Here is an 18,895-nt window from a genome sequence, read left to right as displayed (position 1 = left end):
CAATGCAGGTGGGTTTGGAAGAGTGCAGTGAGAGGCGAGGCGAGTGGGATCAGCGTTCTGCTGCGCTCTTCATCTCTGCAGCAGAACAGCAAATCTCTACCCCGACACCGGAGCTGACCAGCTCTTCCTCCTTTTTTCTGTCTTTATATCAGTTTATTCACCCCTTAAAACACGTTTTTGTTCTTTACATTAAAATTTTAGCGCAACTTTAGTGAAGTTGAAGCTAAAAAATGCCATTAAAGCATTATATTTGAGGCTAAACAAGTTTTCCCTCCAACCTAATTGCTATTTGAAGTAATAAATGACTAAAACTTGACTTTTGAATATATTTTTTATAAATTATAATATTCCTATTAATGCAGATTACATTCTATTAAAACCAACAATAGAGTAAAAACTAAAAAAGTGCAGCGATCTTCTTACAGTAGATGGCTTTGGTTTTATAAGCTCGGAGAAATTCTAGGAATTTAAATGATAAAATGAATATTACAACTCTGCAGCTTTTCTTCTACATGGTTTTACCTGCAATACTTTGCTGCATCACTGAGTCATTTTATGCTCAGTACCTACAGCAATTTTACGAGACAAAATCTTATCTCCAACATTATTTTTAACTGCTTTCATCCGCTGCTGTTTCCTTTTAATGTTACTGCTTTTTTGTGACTCGGTTATAGATTTTATTATTGCAAAAATATAGTTATCTGGACCTCTAAAGGTTTGTGTGTTCTCCACATTCATGACAGTGGAGTTTTTTTTTTATTTTAGCAGAAAGTGTTGGAAATGTGAAGAAGCCTATCCTATTGCGTTTGCTGATTTATGAGGTCATTAATAATGTATATTAATTGAAAAGTGCTTACTGAAGGTATTTAGCTTTCTCGGGTTTTAGAACATAAATGTGATTTTTTTTTTCTTTTTTAGTTTAAAAAATCTAGTTTTTAAAAGGTTTTGATTAAAAATCAAGCTGAGAAAACAGTTTATTTCTAATTAATGAAGGCATAAATCAGATTTACTCACCTTTAGTGACAGATCAGTTTTCCTCTTCATCATCACACATTCTATAAGTCAGTTTTTCAACCTTTTTTGACCTAAAGTACTCCTTTTCCTTGACAAAAATCTTGTAGCACATCGGTAGCCAAAAATAAAAAAAAGAGAAACTGTTTCGTCTGATTTTGTGTGCATTTTTTGTAATAAATGGACACCAAAGATGAGTAGTTGCAGCTTTTTTTCCAAAAAGTTGTGATAGTTTTCCACAGCAATTTTTACCTAAATTAATTAAAAAAAAAATCTCAGGTAGTTCCTGCGTCGCTGGTGACGCTTAAACACAAAATTTTTAACAAACTGTAACTTTTCAACCATTAACACGATCATTCCAGTAGATTTTGAAGGAGAAAAGCGGCTCGTCAAGCCGCTTTTCTCCTTCAAAATCTACTGGAATGATCGTTGAAAAGTTAGAGTAAATCAAATAAAATAAAATAAAATTACATTCTTTCTAAACTGTAATTTATTTGTACATTTTTTCATGTTTGTGCAAGAACAATTTTTAAACAAATACATAATTACAGCATGCTTGATCAATTTTTAACAAAAATACCAACATTATAATCATGTTTTATTGTAATTACTCAAAAAACGTGAACTCACTTGAACTTTTATTAGTTTTTCTTTTGTCTAAATCAAAAATGTAACATTAATTTTTGGGCGATTAAATTGTTTCCATTCCTCCGGGTAATTCTATCCGACCCTACAGATAATTTTATTTTATTGTTATTAATGACCCGACGTTATCTTGTGCTTATTTCTAATTTGTATAATTTTGACAAAATATATTTTTATAGAGAGTAAAATACTGGAAGCTGTCTAAGGTTTAAATTGATTTGTTCTGGAATAATATTCCAGCATTATAGTTATTTTAATAATTGTGTTAAAAAGTTATGGTTTTAAAGTTTTAAAAATTGGCATTCTGCAAGCTTTTTAGACTATTTTGGCATTTACTAAGATTGTTTAGGCTAATTTGGAGTTTAGCTAATATTTCAGCTGCATGTTATCTGTTTTGGCTAACCTACGTTTTATTTTTTTAAGTTTTTTAGGCTAATTTGGCATTTACTTAATATTTTAGTTGGCTATCAGCTTCAACGTTTTCAGCTATTAATTTCAGCATTTTCAGCCATTAACTTCAGCATTTTCAGCTATTAGATTTAGCGTTTTCAGCTATTAATTCAGCATTTTCAGCCATTAACTTAAGCATTTTCAGCTATTAGCTTCAGCGATTTCAGCTATCAATTTCAGCATTTTCAGCCATTAACTTCAGCATTTTCAGCTATTAGCTTCACCGATTTCAGCCATTAATTTCAGCATTTTCAGCTATTAGATTTAGCGTTTTCAGCTATTAATTCAGCATTTTCAGCCATTAACTTAAGCATTTTCAGCAATTAGCTTCAGCGATTTCAGCTATCAATTTCAGCATTTTCAGCAATTAACTTCACCATTTTTAGCCATCAGCACTACCATTTTCTGTGGCCAAATTCAGCTTACAGCATTCACACTAACGTTTTCACAATTTATGCTATATATTTAGTTCATAATTATGTTAAAAAGTTGTGTTTTTAAAGTTTTAACAATGTAGTTTAATTGTGTTCAATAAATGTTTATCCTGTTTGGCCCACGACCTACAGTGTGTTTGGATTTTGGCCCCCTGTGCAGTTTAGTTTGACACCCCAGTAGTAGGACAACTATCCCCTAATCCAGGGGTCTGGAACCTGTTTTGGAGTTTAACTAATATTTCAGCTACATGCTAGTTTTTTTGGCTAATTTCTTTTTTTTTTTTACTGTTTTGGAGTTAGACCTATATTTACACGCTAGCTGTTTTAGGCTAATTTAGACTTTGTGTTTTTCCTTTTTTTCTTTGGCTATTTTGAAGTTAAGCTATTTTTCAGCTACATGCTAGCTGTTTTGGTTAACCTAAGTTTTCTTTTAATTTATCTTTATATCTTGCAATAAGACAAAAATGAACTTGTGACTCGAATGATGAAGTATTTTAGATTTAAAACCAACTCTGGTGACTTTCAGTCCCACAGATTTGCAGCAGGTCGCTCCTTCTTAAGAAAGCTTTTTTTGGCAAATATTTCCCTACTTACTGTTTTTTTATCACTAGATAAGAACTGAATGGATTTCTTTAATCCATCAAATGTTGTTGTGCCTCACAATGGTTCCTGCTTTGCTCTTCATCAAGGCAGAAGTGACTTCCCTTTTGAACTGAAAGCACAGAAGATAGTTGTAGTTCTTTCAGCTTTATCTACACTTGTAAAGAAAATTCTCCTCATTTTTTATTTTTATCATCATGTCCAAAATCTGGATTTTTCTGTGGACTTAAAACTACATATTGGAGCATGTTGTCTCAGCATGATTACGTCTTTATGCATCAGGTCTCGGGGTTTGACGGATAATCCGCGGTCCGTACGGATCACTAGCCACGCCCACCCCACGTTCCTCGTCCGGCATTATTAAAATCAAACGCATGTCCACACCGAATACTTCATGCGTCAAAGCTGGTTCTTGACGGTTCCTCAAGACCTGAGGCCCCCGCCGCTTGTGGGAGGAGCTTCTGTTGAAAATACTAAGAGATTTATTTACTTTGAAGAGCTGAGTGAAAGCATCGGTACACGTCTCCATGTGTGGGTTCAGATCTCCCAGTTATCTCGCAGCCGCTGCTCCGTAACAGGGACATGCCGTCAGGGGAAGGCAGTACGGCAAGCCAAAAGGATCAAAAAGCTCCAGAAAAAGAGAGCATTGCAGCGCCTCACCTGCACATGTGCTACGGATAATAACTATTAGAAATATTGAAATATTCCCACAGTTAGTTTCAGTACTACAATTAATACAAAAAATACTGAAAGTTTAATTTTAACTTTTTCATTTAAGATTTAATTTGAACATTTAGGGCGAAATTTGCATATTCAGCATTTTTTTCTTCAAAGTTTTTGTAGATTTGGTCTCCAGAAACTACATGTTTTTACATTTTTGTTTATGTTCAAAGATGTTTGAGTGTATATTTATGCTTTGAAGTACTTTAAATGTGTTTTCTCAAATATATGTGTTAATGCTTTTCAAAAAAGTAAATTTATGTGTTTATCTTCTTGTTTTTTTCCTGTTATTTATTTATTTTTCCCCCTTTTTACTGATCCAAAACATGTTTTGTTATCCGTTTCACCCGTAATCAGATCTCATTGATTCTAATTCGTTTCTCTGTGTCCCCACAGCGCCATGCGAGTGCTCCTATCCAAGCTGCCAAGGCCGTGGATCGTGGACGAGAAGAAGGACGACGGCTACACGGCGCTGCATCTCGCCGCCCTCAACAACCACGTGGAGGTGGCTGAACTCCTGGTACACCAGGTATCACCGAAATCCTTCTGTTCATGTTGATGTGAAGCTTCCATCTGACGTTTTTAGTACTTTTTCGACTCAAACGAAGTCTGTTGTGGTTAAAGTTCGACCATGAAAAGGTGGCCTGAAACTCTGACGTCAGAGTTTCCTACAGCATTGCAGCATCGGTTCCGCCCGCACTCATCCAGAGACCAGCGAACGCAGCGTCCGCCGCTTTCCCCACATCCAAGGAGGAGCCGACCAGTTCAAGCTCCCATAGCTGCTTTTTTATGTGTTATTAAATCCATACGGTTCACGGGGCCTCCAGGGTGTTCTGTGGAGCTGCCGGGCCCTCATATCCTCCTCCTGCAATTATAGGTTCAAGCTCTTTTTGCCCCTGAGATTGCAGGTGCAGCTCCCCGAAGAGCGGCGCACGCGGATCTACGGCAAAAGTCACCCGATCCGGTTCAAACTGGGTTAATGAGGATGGTGGTGCAAGGCGGTGATGTTGCTGCAACGTTCGCTGTGCAAGCTACCTTTCTTTCAGCAGGGACAGCTTTTTTCCTGCTCACAAGTTCCTGCAATGGGCTTGTTCGCAGTGATGGCTCAGCTTTCTATTCAGAAACTGCACCACGCGAGGTGCACTGCAGATTCCCTGCCAGCCAAAAGCCACTCAGACATTTGTATTCCTTAGGTATTTTACACACAGTCTGATCACAGTAATTATCTGGAGTCCGTTGTGTCCTCACAGCTGTAGACGACATCTGCAGCTTTATAGTTTTGAAGGACAGATTCTGTTCGTGCTCTTTGAAATAAAGATGGTTTCTCTCATGTTGTTTTGTTTGTTCATTTACTGACTGTTTCCTCTTGTTTCAGGGCAACGCCAGCCTAGACATCCAGAATGTGAACCAGCAGACGGCTCTGCATCTTGCAGTGGAGCGTCAGCACACTCAGATAGTTCGGGTGAGTCTCCGCCTTCACTTCCTGCTTCAAACAAAGGGAACCTGCTGCCTTTCGGTGATCTTTCAGACCTTCGATTCAGTAAATATATCAGCGGAGCTCCCATTTGTCGGGTGTCCTGCAGCTGAATGAGCTCCTGCTTGTCAGAAGGTTATTAATGTCTGTGAGGCGCCGCTCTCCAGAGCTTAGAGGTCACCACGTCGCCATCTTGTGGACTAGAGAGAGAATGCACGCCACCAGCTGATTACAAGCAGTGCCTCATGTCATGTCGTTCTGACTCTCCAACAGCTGCTGGTGCGAGCGGAGGCCAAGCTGGACGTTCAGGACAAAGACGGGGACACGCCCCTCCACGAGGCGCTGCGTCACCACACGCTGTCCCAGCTGCGACAGCTCCAGGACATGCAGGACGTCAGCAAAGTGGAGCCCTGGGAGCCCTCCAAGAACACAGTACAGACACATCCATTTCTGCCTTTGCTGGGCTTTTTCTCTTCACTAATTAGATTATTCTACGGGCTTTTCTTTTATCATAAAGGACCATCAGAGTATGATTGTCTTGTTATGTTGTGTTTACGCAATGGAGCGAGTCTTTGGAACCACAACTAAATGCATGTTTTGGGTATTTACTAAGTTTAGAAAAGAGAAAAGGCGAGTTTGTTTGTCAACGTTTAGAGATAAGTTTCAGAACCGGATGATAGGAAACCTTTACGCCAAGAAAAAGAAAACTGAGAAGTGATTTTTGTGCCACCATATTAAGAACAAAAGTCACAGTTTTGGAATCAAAATTTCCTAAATTGCAAAGAAAATGTTCAGTTTTAGAAATAAAACTTTCAAGCTGGCAAATAAAAATATCAAATGCTTGATTTTAAAATCGTTTTCAGATTTAAAATCATTTTCAGTTCAGTTCAGTTTGATTTATGAAGCTCAATATCACAAAAACAATTGTCTCATCAGGCTTTTGATGGCACAAAGTCCGGAGTCTGTCTGCCTCCAAGCACCGTCAATACGTCCTTTTCATAAAGGGTCATACGTTTGAAAATTGATCACGAAGGAGAAATTAATACAATTTGTGACCGGCTGGGATTATATGACAACAAATCTGAATGATTTTCCTATTTCTGCAGCTTCTTCCTGACCCTCCAGCTGTAGGGAGAGGGGTGTCCAAAACTGTTTTTTAAGGGGAACTCGGAGAGATTTTTCAATGTGAATTCCTCCATCACGAGGGTGATCCGCGTTGCGCCGCGGCACAGAAACTAATTTCTTCACAGAAGTTTACAATTAAATATAAATACTGACTTTTTGTTTTAGTATGAACTTTTAAAGTTTTGAACTGACGTTGTTGTTTACTTTCTGAGTGCTGGCAGCTACGCGCTGAGGTAGATGACGAGGGACGTCAAATTATCGCAATTATTTCATTGTGTTATTTTTGTAATCGCCTTAATCTCATTTTTGCTTCGGATGGTTACTTCTGTGTTACGCACCCGAACTGCGCTCCGCTCCTTTTTGAGACAGGTAATCGTCATGAAAAGGTAAAAAAAGCTTAATTTTAGAGGGAAACTTCACCTTGTTTTTGTCCAGGAGCTGAAGTTTATTTAAAAAAAATAACAAAGTTCAAAGACTAAATAGTTCAGTTTGTACACGCTGTTTCATTTCTTCCTTCTTAGATTCTCTTCTATTTATTTCCTTTTTCCCAGTCTTTAAAATGATCAAATTCACCCAATTAGGTTAAAGGAAACTTAAAGGCAACAGCAATTATTGGGTTAAAACATTGCGATTAAAATCGATTAATTATAGTAATTAATTACAGGTCACAATTAATTAATCGACACTATTTTTCCATAACTCTCCCCTTGGAGGGTTAAACGTCGGGGGAGGGAGGAACCAGAAGAATTTGGGTTTGATGTATCGGAATAAAGCAGTTAAGGAAAAGGCTGGAGCTAGATTCACCAGATTTCCACCGCTTTGACACGTCGGACTGAGCCTCTTCTAAATGTAGGAAGCGTACATGCGCCGGTAAACAATAGAAGAAGAAGCCCCTCCCTTCTTCTGCAGTGTGAACACCATATTCTATAAGTGCGTTCCGTGCATTCCTTCACATGCCCGGCATTATATTTCACTATAAGTATCTCCTGGTCAGTTTTTCTCAAATTTTGTAGACAAATCTTGGATAAATATGATCAATTTTTGAGAAATGATGACGGATATTTCTGGAAATTCTGTCCTCAACCCGTCCGGGTCGCAGACCGGTACAGATCTGTGGATCACTTTGTACCAGACGACGGATCTTTATGCAAGTCAAGGTGTTTTAAGACGTTTAAATATGTTTTCTACTTTCTTAAAGCGGTTGTTCTGACAGCTAAATTAACTAGATATTAAAAATCAAATGTCTGGAAAGTTTCTTTAAACAGAGAAGAGATGGAGATATAACAGAGAAAGAACCTTTGACTTCAAAATAAATGTTTTTAACTGACAAAACTAAAAGTCTTTCCTCAAAATATGAATTTAAATCTTCCCACATACCAAACATACGAGTCTGTAATGTTACGAGGACGCTGCTAATAAAGTTACAAACATAATAGATTCATGTTATTGTATTTAGAAAACACCGGCTTTAGTGACGGTCGTATCATTTTATTTTGTTGTTTTTATCCGCCATAAATGTTGGAGGAAGATGAAGTCGACTTCTGTTTTTTGCTTTTTTTAACTTCCGCTTTGGTGGTTAAAATTAAAGACAGATCTGTATCACTACATTAATGTGAGCGAACAAACGGTTTAAGCAGTTTAAGGATGAAGATTTAATCAAAGTTTCTGATTTGGGACAATTTTAAAATTAAGAATAATATAATATAAAATAAAATAATATGATATAATGTTATATTATATTATATTATAATAAATAATACATAATAGATAAACAATAAAATAATAAAAAATATAAATAATAATGATAAATAAGAATCTTTTCAGAGAATATCCCTCTGTGTTAAAGATAATAAAGATTTAATGTAAAAAAAACTTTGATGAATCTTTTGGCCTTGAAGTATCTGAAGAATTGAGTTCTCTCAGTGCTAAAATGACAAAAGAACCCTTTAATAAATGTTCCTAAATCAAAAACGACTTTTCCAAATCATCACCTGGAGACCACATCTTGAGATCACAGGCTGCTGACCACCATCTGTTCTCTGTAGCTAACTTCTGCCTCTTGATAAACCTGAATAAATCAGAATTTCTTAGTTTAATTTAAATATTATTACCATTAATCTTCATTTTTGAGGTTTTTTTTTTTTTAGTTCTTTTGGAGTCGGCCTTACTGCTGTTCTCTGGTTGTCCTGCAGAGGGCCGGAACAGACGAACATCAGCACACATGGTTGAAGAGCAGACCTGAGGCTTTTCAAATCGAGGATTTATGAGACACTTTGAGTGTTTTTACAACAGAAATGTTTTCTAAACTGAGCAGGAGACGCCAACAAACTAAACAAACGTCCTTCATTCTGTCCTGTATTTGTTACGTTTCTGTTTTTGGCTCCACTCTGCAGATCACTCAGTGCTGCATCCTCATTAAAGTTTCCAGCTGCACCCAGGTGTTGTTAGCATCAATGATGATCAGATCTGGGGCCTTTTAAAACCCAAAGTTGCTGCAGTCGTCTGATGAATGCAGATGAAACTCGTTCTGTTCTCCTCTGTTTACTCTAACGAGCTCTTTGGAGGCTGTGGAGTTCCTGATGCTCGTCTCTGATCCTTCCAGGCATCAGAAGTAAAGGAGTCAAATCAACTCCCAACTTCTGTCTCTTTAACTGTATCAGTATGGAGCTCAATTGGAGCCAGTATTATTTGAAACCCAAATAAAAGTAATTGAAAAAAATGTTCGTGTTTGGCCAAAAAATAGTAAAATGTCTGAAACTTTTTGCTATTCTAAAATGAACTTCATTATTTTCAGATTCAAATGTTCTGGTTTTTAGGTTTCAACATTTCAATTTCAAACCTTTTATTTTCTGAAAATTTCAAAACTTTTGGTCCACATTGTGGCGCGTTGGGGCGGGGCTAATTCGAAGGACCAATCAAAATCGATGAAGGTGGTAACTTCAGTCCCGGTGCGTTCACTGACTCTGAGAACTGTGAGAATTACAGTCAGAAAATGACTGTTTAGTCTGAACTATCATAGTCTGAAGTTTTTATGAAGCCATTTTATCCAAACATAGGGACATTTTTGATGCCCGTATTTAACACAAGATGGCGCTTTGAACGGGCTAGAACGGTGTTTTGGACGCGCGGTTTGTACGCGATAAAATTCCACTTTCTGCACAACTTCAGTCTATGACAGTTCAGACTAAACAGACATTTTCTGACCACAATTATCACAGTTCTCAGAGTCAGTGAACGCACCAGGACTGAAGTTACCACCCTCATCGATTTTGATTGGTACTTCGTGTTAGCCCCGCCCCAACGAGCAACAACAGGGTCAAAAGTCTTGAAACTGAAAATTTCAGATTTGAAAATGAAAAAAAAGATTTCAAACTGGAATAAAAAACTTTTGAAATTGAAACTTTGAATTTTGAAACCTAAAAAATGGAACATTTGAAGCTGAAAATAATAAAGTTTATTTTAGAATAGCACAAAGTTTCTGACACTTTTCGTTTTTTATTTGGCCAAAAACCAATATATTTTTTTATTTGTTTTATCTGTGTTTCAAATAATATTGGCACCAATTTGGCTCCATACTTCGGTGGTTAGAGAGATTTGAAAGCAGACTGGATGTTGTTTCCACAGCTTTAGAAAACCCTCCTGACTTAGTTTTTTTTTTCCTTGTGTCTGTCTGGCCGTCCACAGTTAATTATGGGCTTGGGCACTCAGGGGGCAGAGAAGAAGAGCGCAGCCTCCATCGCCTGCTTCCTGGCAGCAAACGGAGCAGACTTGACCATTCGCAACAAGAAAGGGCAATCCCCCCTGGACCTCTGTCCCGACCCCAACCTGTGCAAGGCTCTGGCCAAGTGTCACAAAGAGAAGAGCAGGTAAACATGCCAGGAATGCTGAGGCTTTTGGAGAAACACTCGCTGGCGCTCCTTCAGAGGCCGGACACGGAGATCGATAACACTCTGGTCTGTGCGGTAAATGTGCAGCTGCTGCAGCCGGGAGGCTGAGGGCCGACATGAAGACATGAGGGCGACTGGAAAGTCTGAAGTCTTGATGTAAAACGAGAAAGACTTCTCAATTAGTTTATATTTATGTCTTTGTTATTTAAACTTAAATAGATGAAAGAACAGTTTCAGAGGTAAAAATCAAAGTGTGCAATTTTTTCAAACTTTTTGCTTTTATTTGTCTGGAAATAACAAAAATGCTCGTGTGAGCTCATCCTTTAAAGCCGGTAGGTATAGGGGGAAATAACTATCACCCCAAATTCTGTGTGCATAATTCTTGATTTGTAACTCATATGATACATTTTGTGCATAAGTACAAAAATTACAAAATAAAAATGTACAAAATACAATTTACACCTGCAGGAATTAAAATTATAACACCTTGAAACTAATTAAAACATGCAAATTTAAAAGTCACGCACGAATCACTTGTTTTTCACACACAATCGAACATATCTGTTTAAAAAGTGGGAATATGTCAATTTTTACCAGATATTTTTCCCAATCTAAATTAAAAACGGCTGATAAGAAAACTCTGATGACCCATTGTTCTAGTATTATTTGAACGAATCGTTTACCGGCGAATCTGTGAGACGTGAAGAGTTTTACCACAGATTCGTGTCTAACTGAGGTTTACTTATTTTCTTTCAGTGGCCAAGTGGGCACCCGGAGTCCGTCACTAAACAGCAACATGGAGTCTCTGGAGGAGTGTATGGTGTGCTCCGACATGAAGAGAGACACTCTGTTTGGGCCGTGCGGACACATCGCCACCTGCTCGCTGTGCTCGCCTCGCGTCAAAAAGTGTCTCATCTGCAAGGAGCAGGTCCAGTCCAGAACAAAGGTACCAGAAGCTCTGTAGCAGAGCTGCAGAGATTCCTGTAGAATCCTGAAGCATCCTGCAGGATCTTCTAACGTCCTGTAGCATCTTCTAGCATCCTATAGCATCCTCTAGCATCCTGAAGCATCCTGAAGCATCCTGAAGCATCCTCTAGCATCCTGTAGCATCTATAGCATCCTGAAGCATCCTCTAGCATCCTGAAGCATCCTCTAGCATACTGAAGCATCCTGCGGGATCCTCTAACATCCTGAAGCATCCTCTAGCATCCTATAGCATCCTCTAGCATCCTGAAGCATCCTGAAGCATCCTCTAGCATCCTGAAACATCCTCTAGCATACTGAAGCATCCTGAAGCATCCTGTAGCATCCTCTAGCATCCTGTAGCATCCTCTAGCATCCTGTAGCATCCTGAAGCATCCTCTAGCATCCTGAAGCATCCTCTAGCATCCTGAAGCATCCTCTAGCATCCTGAAGCATCCTGCGGGATCCTCTAACATCCTGAAGCATCCTCTAGCATCCTGAAGCATCCTGTAGCATCTATAGCATCCTCTAGCATCCTGAAGCATCCCCTAGCATCCTGAAGCATCCTGTAGCATCCTCTAGCATCCTGAAGCATCCTGCAGTATAATCTAACATCCTGAAGCATCCTGCGGGATCCCATAGTGTCCTGCAGTATCCTTTAGTATCTTAAAGCATCCTATAGAATCCTCTAGCGTCCTGAAGCATCCTCTAGCATCCTGAAGCATCACATAGCATCTTACAGGATCCTGTTGCATCATATAGAATCCTGTAGCTTCTTCTAGCATCCTGTAGCATCCTGTAACATCCTATAGCATCCCCTAGTATCATTTAGTATCCTGCAGAACCCCATAGTGTCCGGCAGGATCCTTTAGCATCCTCCAGCATCCTGTAACATCCTGTATCATCCTGTAGCATTCTGATAAATCCTGCAGCATCATGTAGCATCCGAAAGCATTCTGTAGCGTCTTTTAGCATCCTGTAGCATCCTGCTAAATCCTGTAGCATCCTATAGCATCCTTTAGCATCTTGCTTCATCCTGCCATATGCTGCAACAATCCTGCAGCATCCTGCAGTATCCCGGTAGTCAGAAGTGACGGCCACACAAACATGTCATCTTTTTGTGTCTGTCTGCAGATTGAGGAGTGTGTAGTGTGCTCCGACAAAAAGGCGGCGGTCTTGTTCCAGCCCTGCGGCCACATGTGCGCTTGTGAGAGTAAGTTGACTCCGCCCACATCCTTTTGACCGGCGTCAGCTTTGCGAACGTTCCCGTCATGGCTGTGGTCCGCTCTTCCACAGACTGTGCTAGCCTCATGAAGAAGTGCGTACAATGCCGGGCTGTGGTGGAACGCCGCACCCCGTTCGTTCTGTGCTGTGGAGGGAAAGGTATGGAGGATGATGCCGCTGATGATGATAATGATGATGATGATGACCTTAGTGAGTGAATCTTCCACATGTTCCCTTTTAATCCACCCTTTTTTAGTGGTTTTCTCTTTCTTTCTTTTCCTTTCATTACTGTCTTTTTAAGTCATGTTTATGCCTTGCTGCATGTCTGCTTATTTTTATGTTGTGTTGCAGTTTTTATCCTCCTGGTCGACTCGTTATCAAAATCCAGGAGTTTTTCAAAATAAGTCAAGTTTGGTTGTTGTAAATGTGAAATATACTGTAGATACAGTGGTCCCTCGTTTAAAAAAAATCCTGTAATAGGCAAAAGTTTTTACAATTATTAATGTTTATTTTTTGCAAAACTTCTAACTACAAAGTTCAAACCTTTTGTAGAAAAGTAAGTCCAGTTTTATGGCACAAAACCAAAAATCAAACTCTGTTTTATGCTACTACATGAGCCTTTCATGATGCAAAATATTTCGTCAGCATTGTGGAGTTTGTAAAAACGTATCTTTAACTAGTCTTAATGTTCTTTGACTTACTGTCATTTGTCAACTGCTTTTGAATCTGCTAAAATTGCATTGATCTTGACAAGTTACGGTATACTTAATTAAAGTGTTATTCAAGCCTTGCTGGTGACATCTAAGCAGTTAAAGCACACGTGTCAAAGTCGAGGCCCGGGGGCCGGATCAGGCCCTTCAAGTCACTCTATCCGGCCCTCCAGATCATTTTATTTTGTTGTTATTAATGACCTGATGCTATCTTGTGGTTATTTCTAACTTGTATAATTTTGACAAAATATATTTTTTATGGAGAGTAAAATATTGAAAGTTATTTCATGTTTAAGTTGATTTATTCTAGAATAACATTTCTGCATTTAAGTTACGGTTTTATAGTTTTAAAAATTGGTTTTTGACTACTTTATGAAAATCTTTTAGGCAATTTTGGAGTTTAGCTAATATTTTAGCTACATGCTAACTGTTTTGGCTAATTTAGGCTTCTTTCAGTTTTTAGGATATTTTGCAGGTTTTTTTTCGTCTAATTTGACATTTAGCTAATATTTTAGGTGGCTATCAGCTTTATTATTTTTTGCTATCAGCTTCAGTGTTTTTAGCTCTCAATTTCAGTAGCTTCAGCTATTAGCACTAGCTATTAAAGATTAGAAGTCTGTAATAATAAGAAACCTTTATGAGTCACTTTTTTAAAATTGTATTTTGACCTTTTCTTACCTACAATATCAGAAATTTAAATGAAAATATATCAAAATTAGGCAAATATTAGATCTGATAAAAATTGATTAATCAATTTATTAATTACAGGTAATAATATAATAATTGAATGAAAATTAAAAAAACAAATGACAGAGTTACTTATTATCAATAAATAGCAGATAATTGGAGAAACTGAGGTTTGCAGCCAATCAGGAGGCAGAATACGAAACACTGTAAAGAAGAAGAAAACAGTTTTTTTTTAAGTATAAATCTGAAACAGTCGAACCGCTTCATGTGGAGGGACCACTGTCTCACCTGGAAACTCGTCCTGCCATCTGTGAAATCCTTACAGTCGTTTTGTAAGACACTAACGTCCTTCAGTTTCCACAGACTGTTCTAATAGTTCACCAAAGTGTTTGAGCTGCCGTCTGTCTTTCCGTTATTGTTCTGCTTTATGTCATTAGTGGTATTTTGCACTTTTATGTTGAGTTAAAAGGGAAACTGTTGCAAGTTCACAACTTGCATGTTTTCTGCTTTAATGTGGCGCTTCAGGAACCAGAGACCCAGACACACATGCACTCATGCAAGGGGCAGCATCCACAGTCGACCACCCCCCCGTGGGGGTTTTAGTACAAATATACGAGCGTAGAAATGTTCTTTCATTAAATTAAACATGGTTAAAGATGGCAAATAATCAAATTCTATTTAAAAATGTCAGACTTTTCAGATATTTTCTCCTCTTTAAATTCTGTCCTTAATCTTTCGTAGAGCCATTAGTTTGTAGTTCTGGTCATCAGGCCGCCCTGGCGCTGGTGGGGGGGCAGCTCCTGCTATAACAATGTGACTGGTTATTCCCAGCAGGGAACTCTAACAGTTTGGCAGGAGGATCGCAGGATCTTCTGCAGCCCAACAATCTGGCACTAAGTTGGTGTAAGTATACCTGAATGATCCCCTCCCTCCTCAAGGTTTACCAGAGCCCCTCCCTCCACGCTGCTGCCCCGGCCCCTCCCCCTTTGCCTTCAACCCACCTCTGTCTCCTGTCGTAACACGCCAAAACGTTTCATCAGATGTTTAGGATGACTGAGCAGAGATCTGTTCCGATCACACGCAGCAGCGTTCACGGTTTTCCCACCAGCATCCTGGAATGCTAAAGTCCTGCATGATGATCCGTGTGCTGGCAGGTCGTCTTTCTGTGCTGATGGAAACGTTCTGCAAAACCTAAGACAGATTTTGTTGTTAAAGTCCCACTCCGATCTTCTTCTCATCTATTTTCAAAGCGTTTTTTTTTTTAAATTACGATTAAAATGTTTTTTTTTTAAAAATGTCGTTTTTTAGGACATAGTTTCTGCAAAGCAGCAGGAGTTCATTAGAAATTCACCTCTGAGTTGTGGCCGGGACCGCCGAGCAAGCCCAGCCACACTTCCCGTGTAGCGCTCTTCCATTAGCTTACAGCCCAATGTAGCTACCCGATCTGTTACGGCTACCCGATCGGTCCCAAGCATCTGGAAGTCTTACATCTCTTCCTCTTGTCACCAACATTGCAACAGTTAAGTAATTAAAATAATTCGTATTTGAATAATGAATAATAGGAATAAAAAATATAATAATTGTAAAATGACAGCCGCACGGCTTGGAGTCCTTCTCTCTTTGATCATTTTTATTTTTTACATGTTAGCAACAGGAAAAAAAATGGGAACCGAGAACATTTTATGTCCCCGGCGCCACTGCAGCCGCTTTTAAAGCCAAATTAATCTCTACTAACTTGGTGTATTAACGGAGTTAATAAAGTGTCTGTAAGTGGTGGAGTAAACTGAGGAGAAAACTGAGGAGAAAACTGAGGAGTAAACTGAGGAGAAAACTGAGGAGTAAACAGAGGAGAAAACTGCCATCAAACGAAACAGAAGAAGAAGAAACCGTTTGTACACATGATCCGGTTGGCCCAACGTTTGTCTTTCACTTTTTGTCAACATTAAAATGAACTTTTTTCATAAACATTTAGGAGGTTCTTATTATTATTCACATCCCTCTGACGTAAATTTTTTTAGTGGAAGGAGACGCATTGTTGCACGTGAATGGACTGATCAGGTAGCCGTTACAGATCAGGTAGCGACAACACTCCCAACCTAGCAATATTGATGGATAATGAATGGTGACAAAATTGGAGCTGTTCAGTCGATCTTGTTAGTGGATCTCGTTATAACGAGAAAACAAAGTTCGTTTTCTTGCTATAACGAGAACATAATGTTTTCTTTTTATGACGCGCGATTAATAAAACTAATTAATTTGTTAATATGTATTAATCGCGTTCAGGTGTCATGCCGTGAGATCAGCGTAATAAAACTCATTCTAAAATAAACTTTTTTACATCCTATGATTGAGATTTTATTAAGTTAAAGAAATAATATGGGATTTATTTGCAGTTTTTGGACAAACTGATCTTCTATTTTAATAAATAGACAGTTCTTACGAGAAAAAATGTTATTTTTTTTGGGCTACATGGTGTGACTTTCGCCTGGATTTTTGCGTATTTTCATGTAAAAACATGTTGATTAGTTTGTTGACACATTTTATTCTTGTTGTTTTTATAAAATGACACCTAAAACTTTCATTCTGTGTTGTAAAAATAGTTCCTTAAACATTTTTGGGGTTTCCATAACAAAATGAATCCCATTTTTCCAGATGGGATTTTCTGTTTTTGCATAATTTTATGTCTAGTGAGTGAATATAACATGGAAAATAAAGTTAGTGTCACAAAGGAGAGGTTGTGCTGATTAGAAATATATGAAGTAACCAAGCAGATAGTCTTTCAAATTGAAAATACAGAAGTAAATTCAAAAGTAGACAAAAACGAAACACTTTTTAAGAAAACCAAGAGTTTTAGGTTCCAAAGGATAAAAAATATTATTGATTATTTGCAGTTAATAAGTGGCTGGCATATACTGTAAAAAAATGTTGATTAATCTCGATTCATTTTTAATGAATTAATTTTAAAAACAGCCGTTCCATCGGAGTGGGTCTCTAACAACAGTGATAGTTCGGTCAGAGGGAAACGTATTTCTTCCCCTCTCAACATGTGGTTGTGTTATATTCACGCAGCAAGTGGAAACATCCCGGCCCTGCAGAGAGACAAAGACAACACGAACGTCAACGCTGATGTCCAGAAGCTGCAGCAACAGCTTCAAGACATCAAAGAACAGGTGAACCCGCAGATATGAGCTGAGCTCGGTTCAGAAGCCCCAGAGCGTGGAGTCATTTCTCCGTCTCCCCACAGACCATGTGTCCGGTGTGTCTGGACCGGCTCAAGAACATGATCTTCATGTGCGGCCACGGCACCTGCCAGCTGTGCGGGGACCGCATGAGCGAGTGCCCCATCTGCCGGAAGGCCATCGAGCGCCGCATCCTCCTGTACTGAACCTCCTCCTCCTCTGGAAGCACCGACGACGCCTGCAAACACTTCAACCACACCAGCTGCTGCTGCCATCCTCCACACAGAGCTCCCGCCAACGCGAGGCCATGGACGTCCTGTTACCAGACCTGGTGTCCACCAGCTGTGTAGTTCTCGTTCCAGAGGAACCACGTTCATCTCTCCTGTCTTTGTTTTTGCACCTTTTCTTCACTAAACCTGCTCTTCTCATTTAGACTGACAGTATCCAAAGAGGCGAATCTCTGGATTTACCTTTGAAAACGGCGGCCGAGTCGCCGCCTGGCTTAGTTCTCAAGCGCCTGCTGCATCCCTCACCTTCTTATTGTATTTATGCAACATGTATTCACACAGGAAGCTCCGGCGGTGGACTCAAAGACAGTATGGAAAGTTCCACCGCGGCAGAAGACCAAATCTTAGACGTATTTTGCACTAGAGAAGCATCGTCTGCACCGGGGAAAACCCAATCAGCCGTCTGCCTGCAGGTAGCACGCCACACCCGCCGTCACCCATTGATGCAAACACCTCTGTAAAAAACAAGAAGTACCAGGCAGCAACCTGGTTCTGAAATTGTGACGTCGTCTGCTGAAAAATCACCGATTTCATTATTAACCGTCGACGTTTGTGCCATTTACTTCCAAAAGTAAAACGTTTCTGTGGGGAAAAGGTGCTCTGGAACGTCGTATTACTGTTTTTATTTAAGTGTTTCTCTCTTTTCTGCAACACCTATCGAGCTAGAGTAAAAGTCTATTAATAAAATAGAATAAATTATTTTTTATCGCAGCCCAAATACTAGAGTTTATAGGTATCACTGCCTTCCTATACGATGTAGCCTCAAAACCTCTCAAACGTTCTCGAGTTAGCTCCGCCCTCCTGTAGAAGTTCTTTTGTGTTCATGTGTGAAGCAGGAAGGATGGATCAGTGTTTATAGCCGACAGGACGAACCCGCCGAAGGGTTCGCTTTGTGGAAACCACAATCAGCTGTTTTTGTTTTTCTGTTCCTCACAATAAAAGCGACGACACTTTAAGTTGGAAACACTAATGTGCTTTATGGTAGTGTTGTCTTGTTTTGGAAAAACAAACCTTCATTTTCTCGTACCTGTACTGTTAGACTTGTATCGGTAGCTTTTCTTTAGCATGAATGTTTTGACATATGCAGAATGACTTGTATCTTTGACAACTGTTGGGTCTGTATTGCTAATAAGTGCTTTTACAACAACCATACAGCAGAAATAAAGTCCTTCTATGAACTGCAGGAGGTTTTCTTTAGCAGCTCCGTGTTTGTTTTTCTGCTTTGGCAGAACATTAGCATTTCGTTGCTTTTCTCCTGCTGTGCAGCGTCTGTCTGCCTCGGCGGAGACGCGAGGTATGTGGTCATTGAAAATGCTAACTACTAAATAATGACTTGGCACCAGTGTGTGATTGGTGGGGGGTGGGGGGTGGGGATGAGATTACACCACAACCCTCAGAATCTGCTTTAGGTTTTATATTCAGTTTGAGCATGCTCAGTGAGCGTATACACCTGAAGCTGAAGCGTATACAACTCCTTTAAAGCTCTTATCTGATAGTGA

At 39.2% G+C, this 18,895-nt stretch overlaps 1 protein-coding gene across 6 annotated transcripts in view; it reads left to right on the top strand.

Moving 5' to 3' along the window:
* LOC118599891 (E3 ubiquitin-protein ligase mib1) overlaps positions 1-18,579 on the top strand; it is a 49,187-nt gene extending 30,608 nt beyond the window's left edge. The window contains exons 3-12 of one of the 6 annotated variants that reach the window (XM_036216187.1): positions 4,257-4,389; positions 5,236-5,322; positions 5,608-5,766; positions 10,144-10,325; positions 11,103-11,292; positions 12,444-12,522; positions 12,606-12,692; positions 14,765-14,833; positions 17,000-17,100; positions 17,175-18,579. In XM_036216187.1, the coding sequence (XP_036072080.1) occupies positions 4,257-4,389; positions 5,236-5,322; positions 5,608-5,766; positions 10,144-10,325; positions 11,103-11,292; positions 12,444-12,522; positions 12,606-12,692; positions 14,765-14,833; positions 17,000-17,100; positions 17,175-17,315 (1,228 nt within the window). In that variant the 3' untranslated portion in view covers positions 17,316-18,579. Of the gene's footprint in view, positions 1-4,256; positions 4,390-5,235; positions 5,323-5,607; positions 5,767-10,143; positions 10,326-11,102; positions 11,293-12,443; positions 12,523-12,605; positions 12,744-14,761; positions 14,834-16,999; positions 17,101-17,174 lie in introns of all 6 variants that reach the window. The other 5 variants (XM_036216186.1, XM_036216185.1, XM_036216184.1 and 2 more) reach the window with 5 other exon arrangements.
* Positions 18,580-18,895: the final 316 nt, after the last annotated feature.

Source organism: Oryzias melastigma, linkage group LG17, assembly GCF_002922805.2.
Source record: "Oryzias melastigma strain HK-1 linkage group LG17, ASM292280v2, whole genome shotgun sequence".
In the NCBI taxonomy this organism is placed as follows: Eukaryota; Metazoa; Chordata; class Actinopteri; order Beloniformes; family Adrianichthyidae; genus Oryzias; species Oryzias melastigma.
The sequence above is the reverse complement of the archived record's forward strand: the minus strand, read 5'-3'. Positions and strand labels throughout refer to the sequence as shown.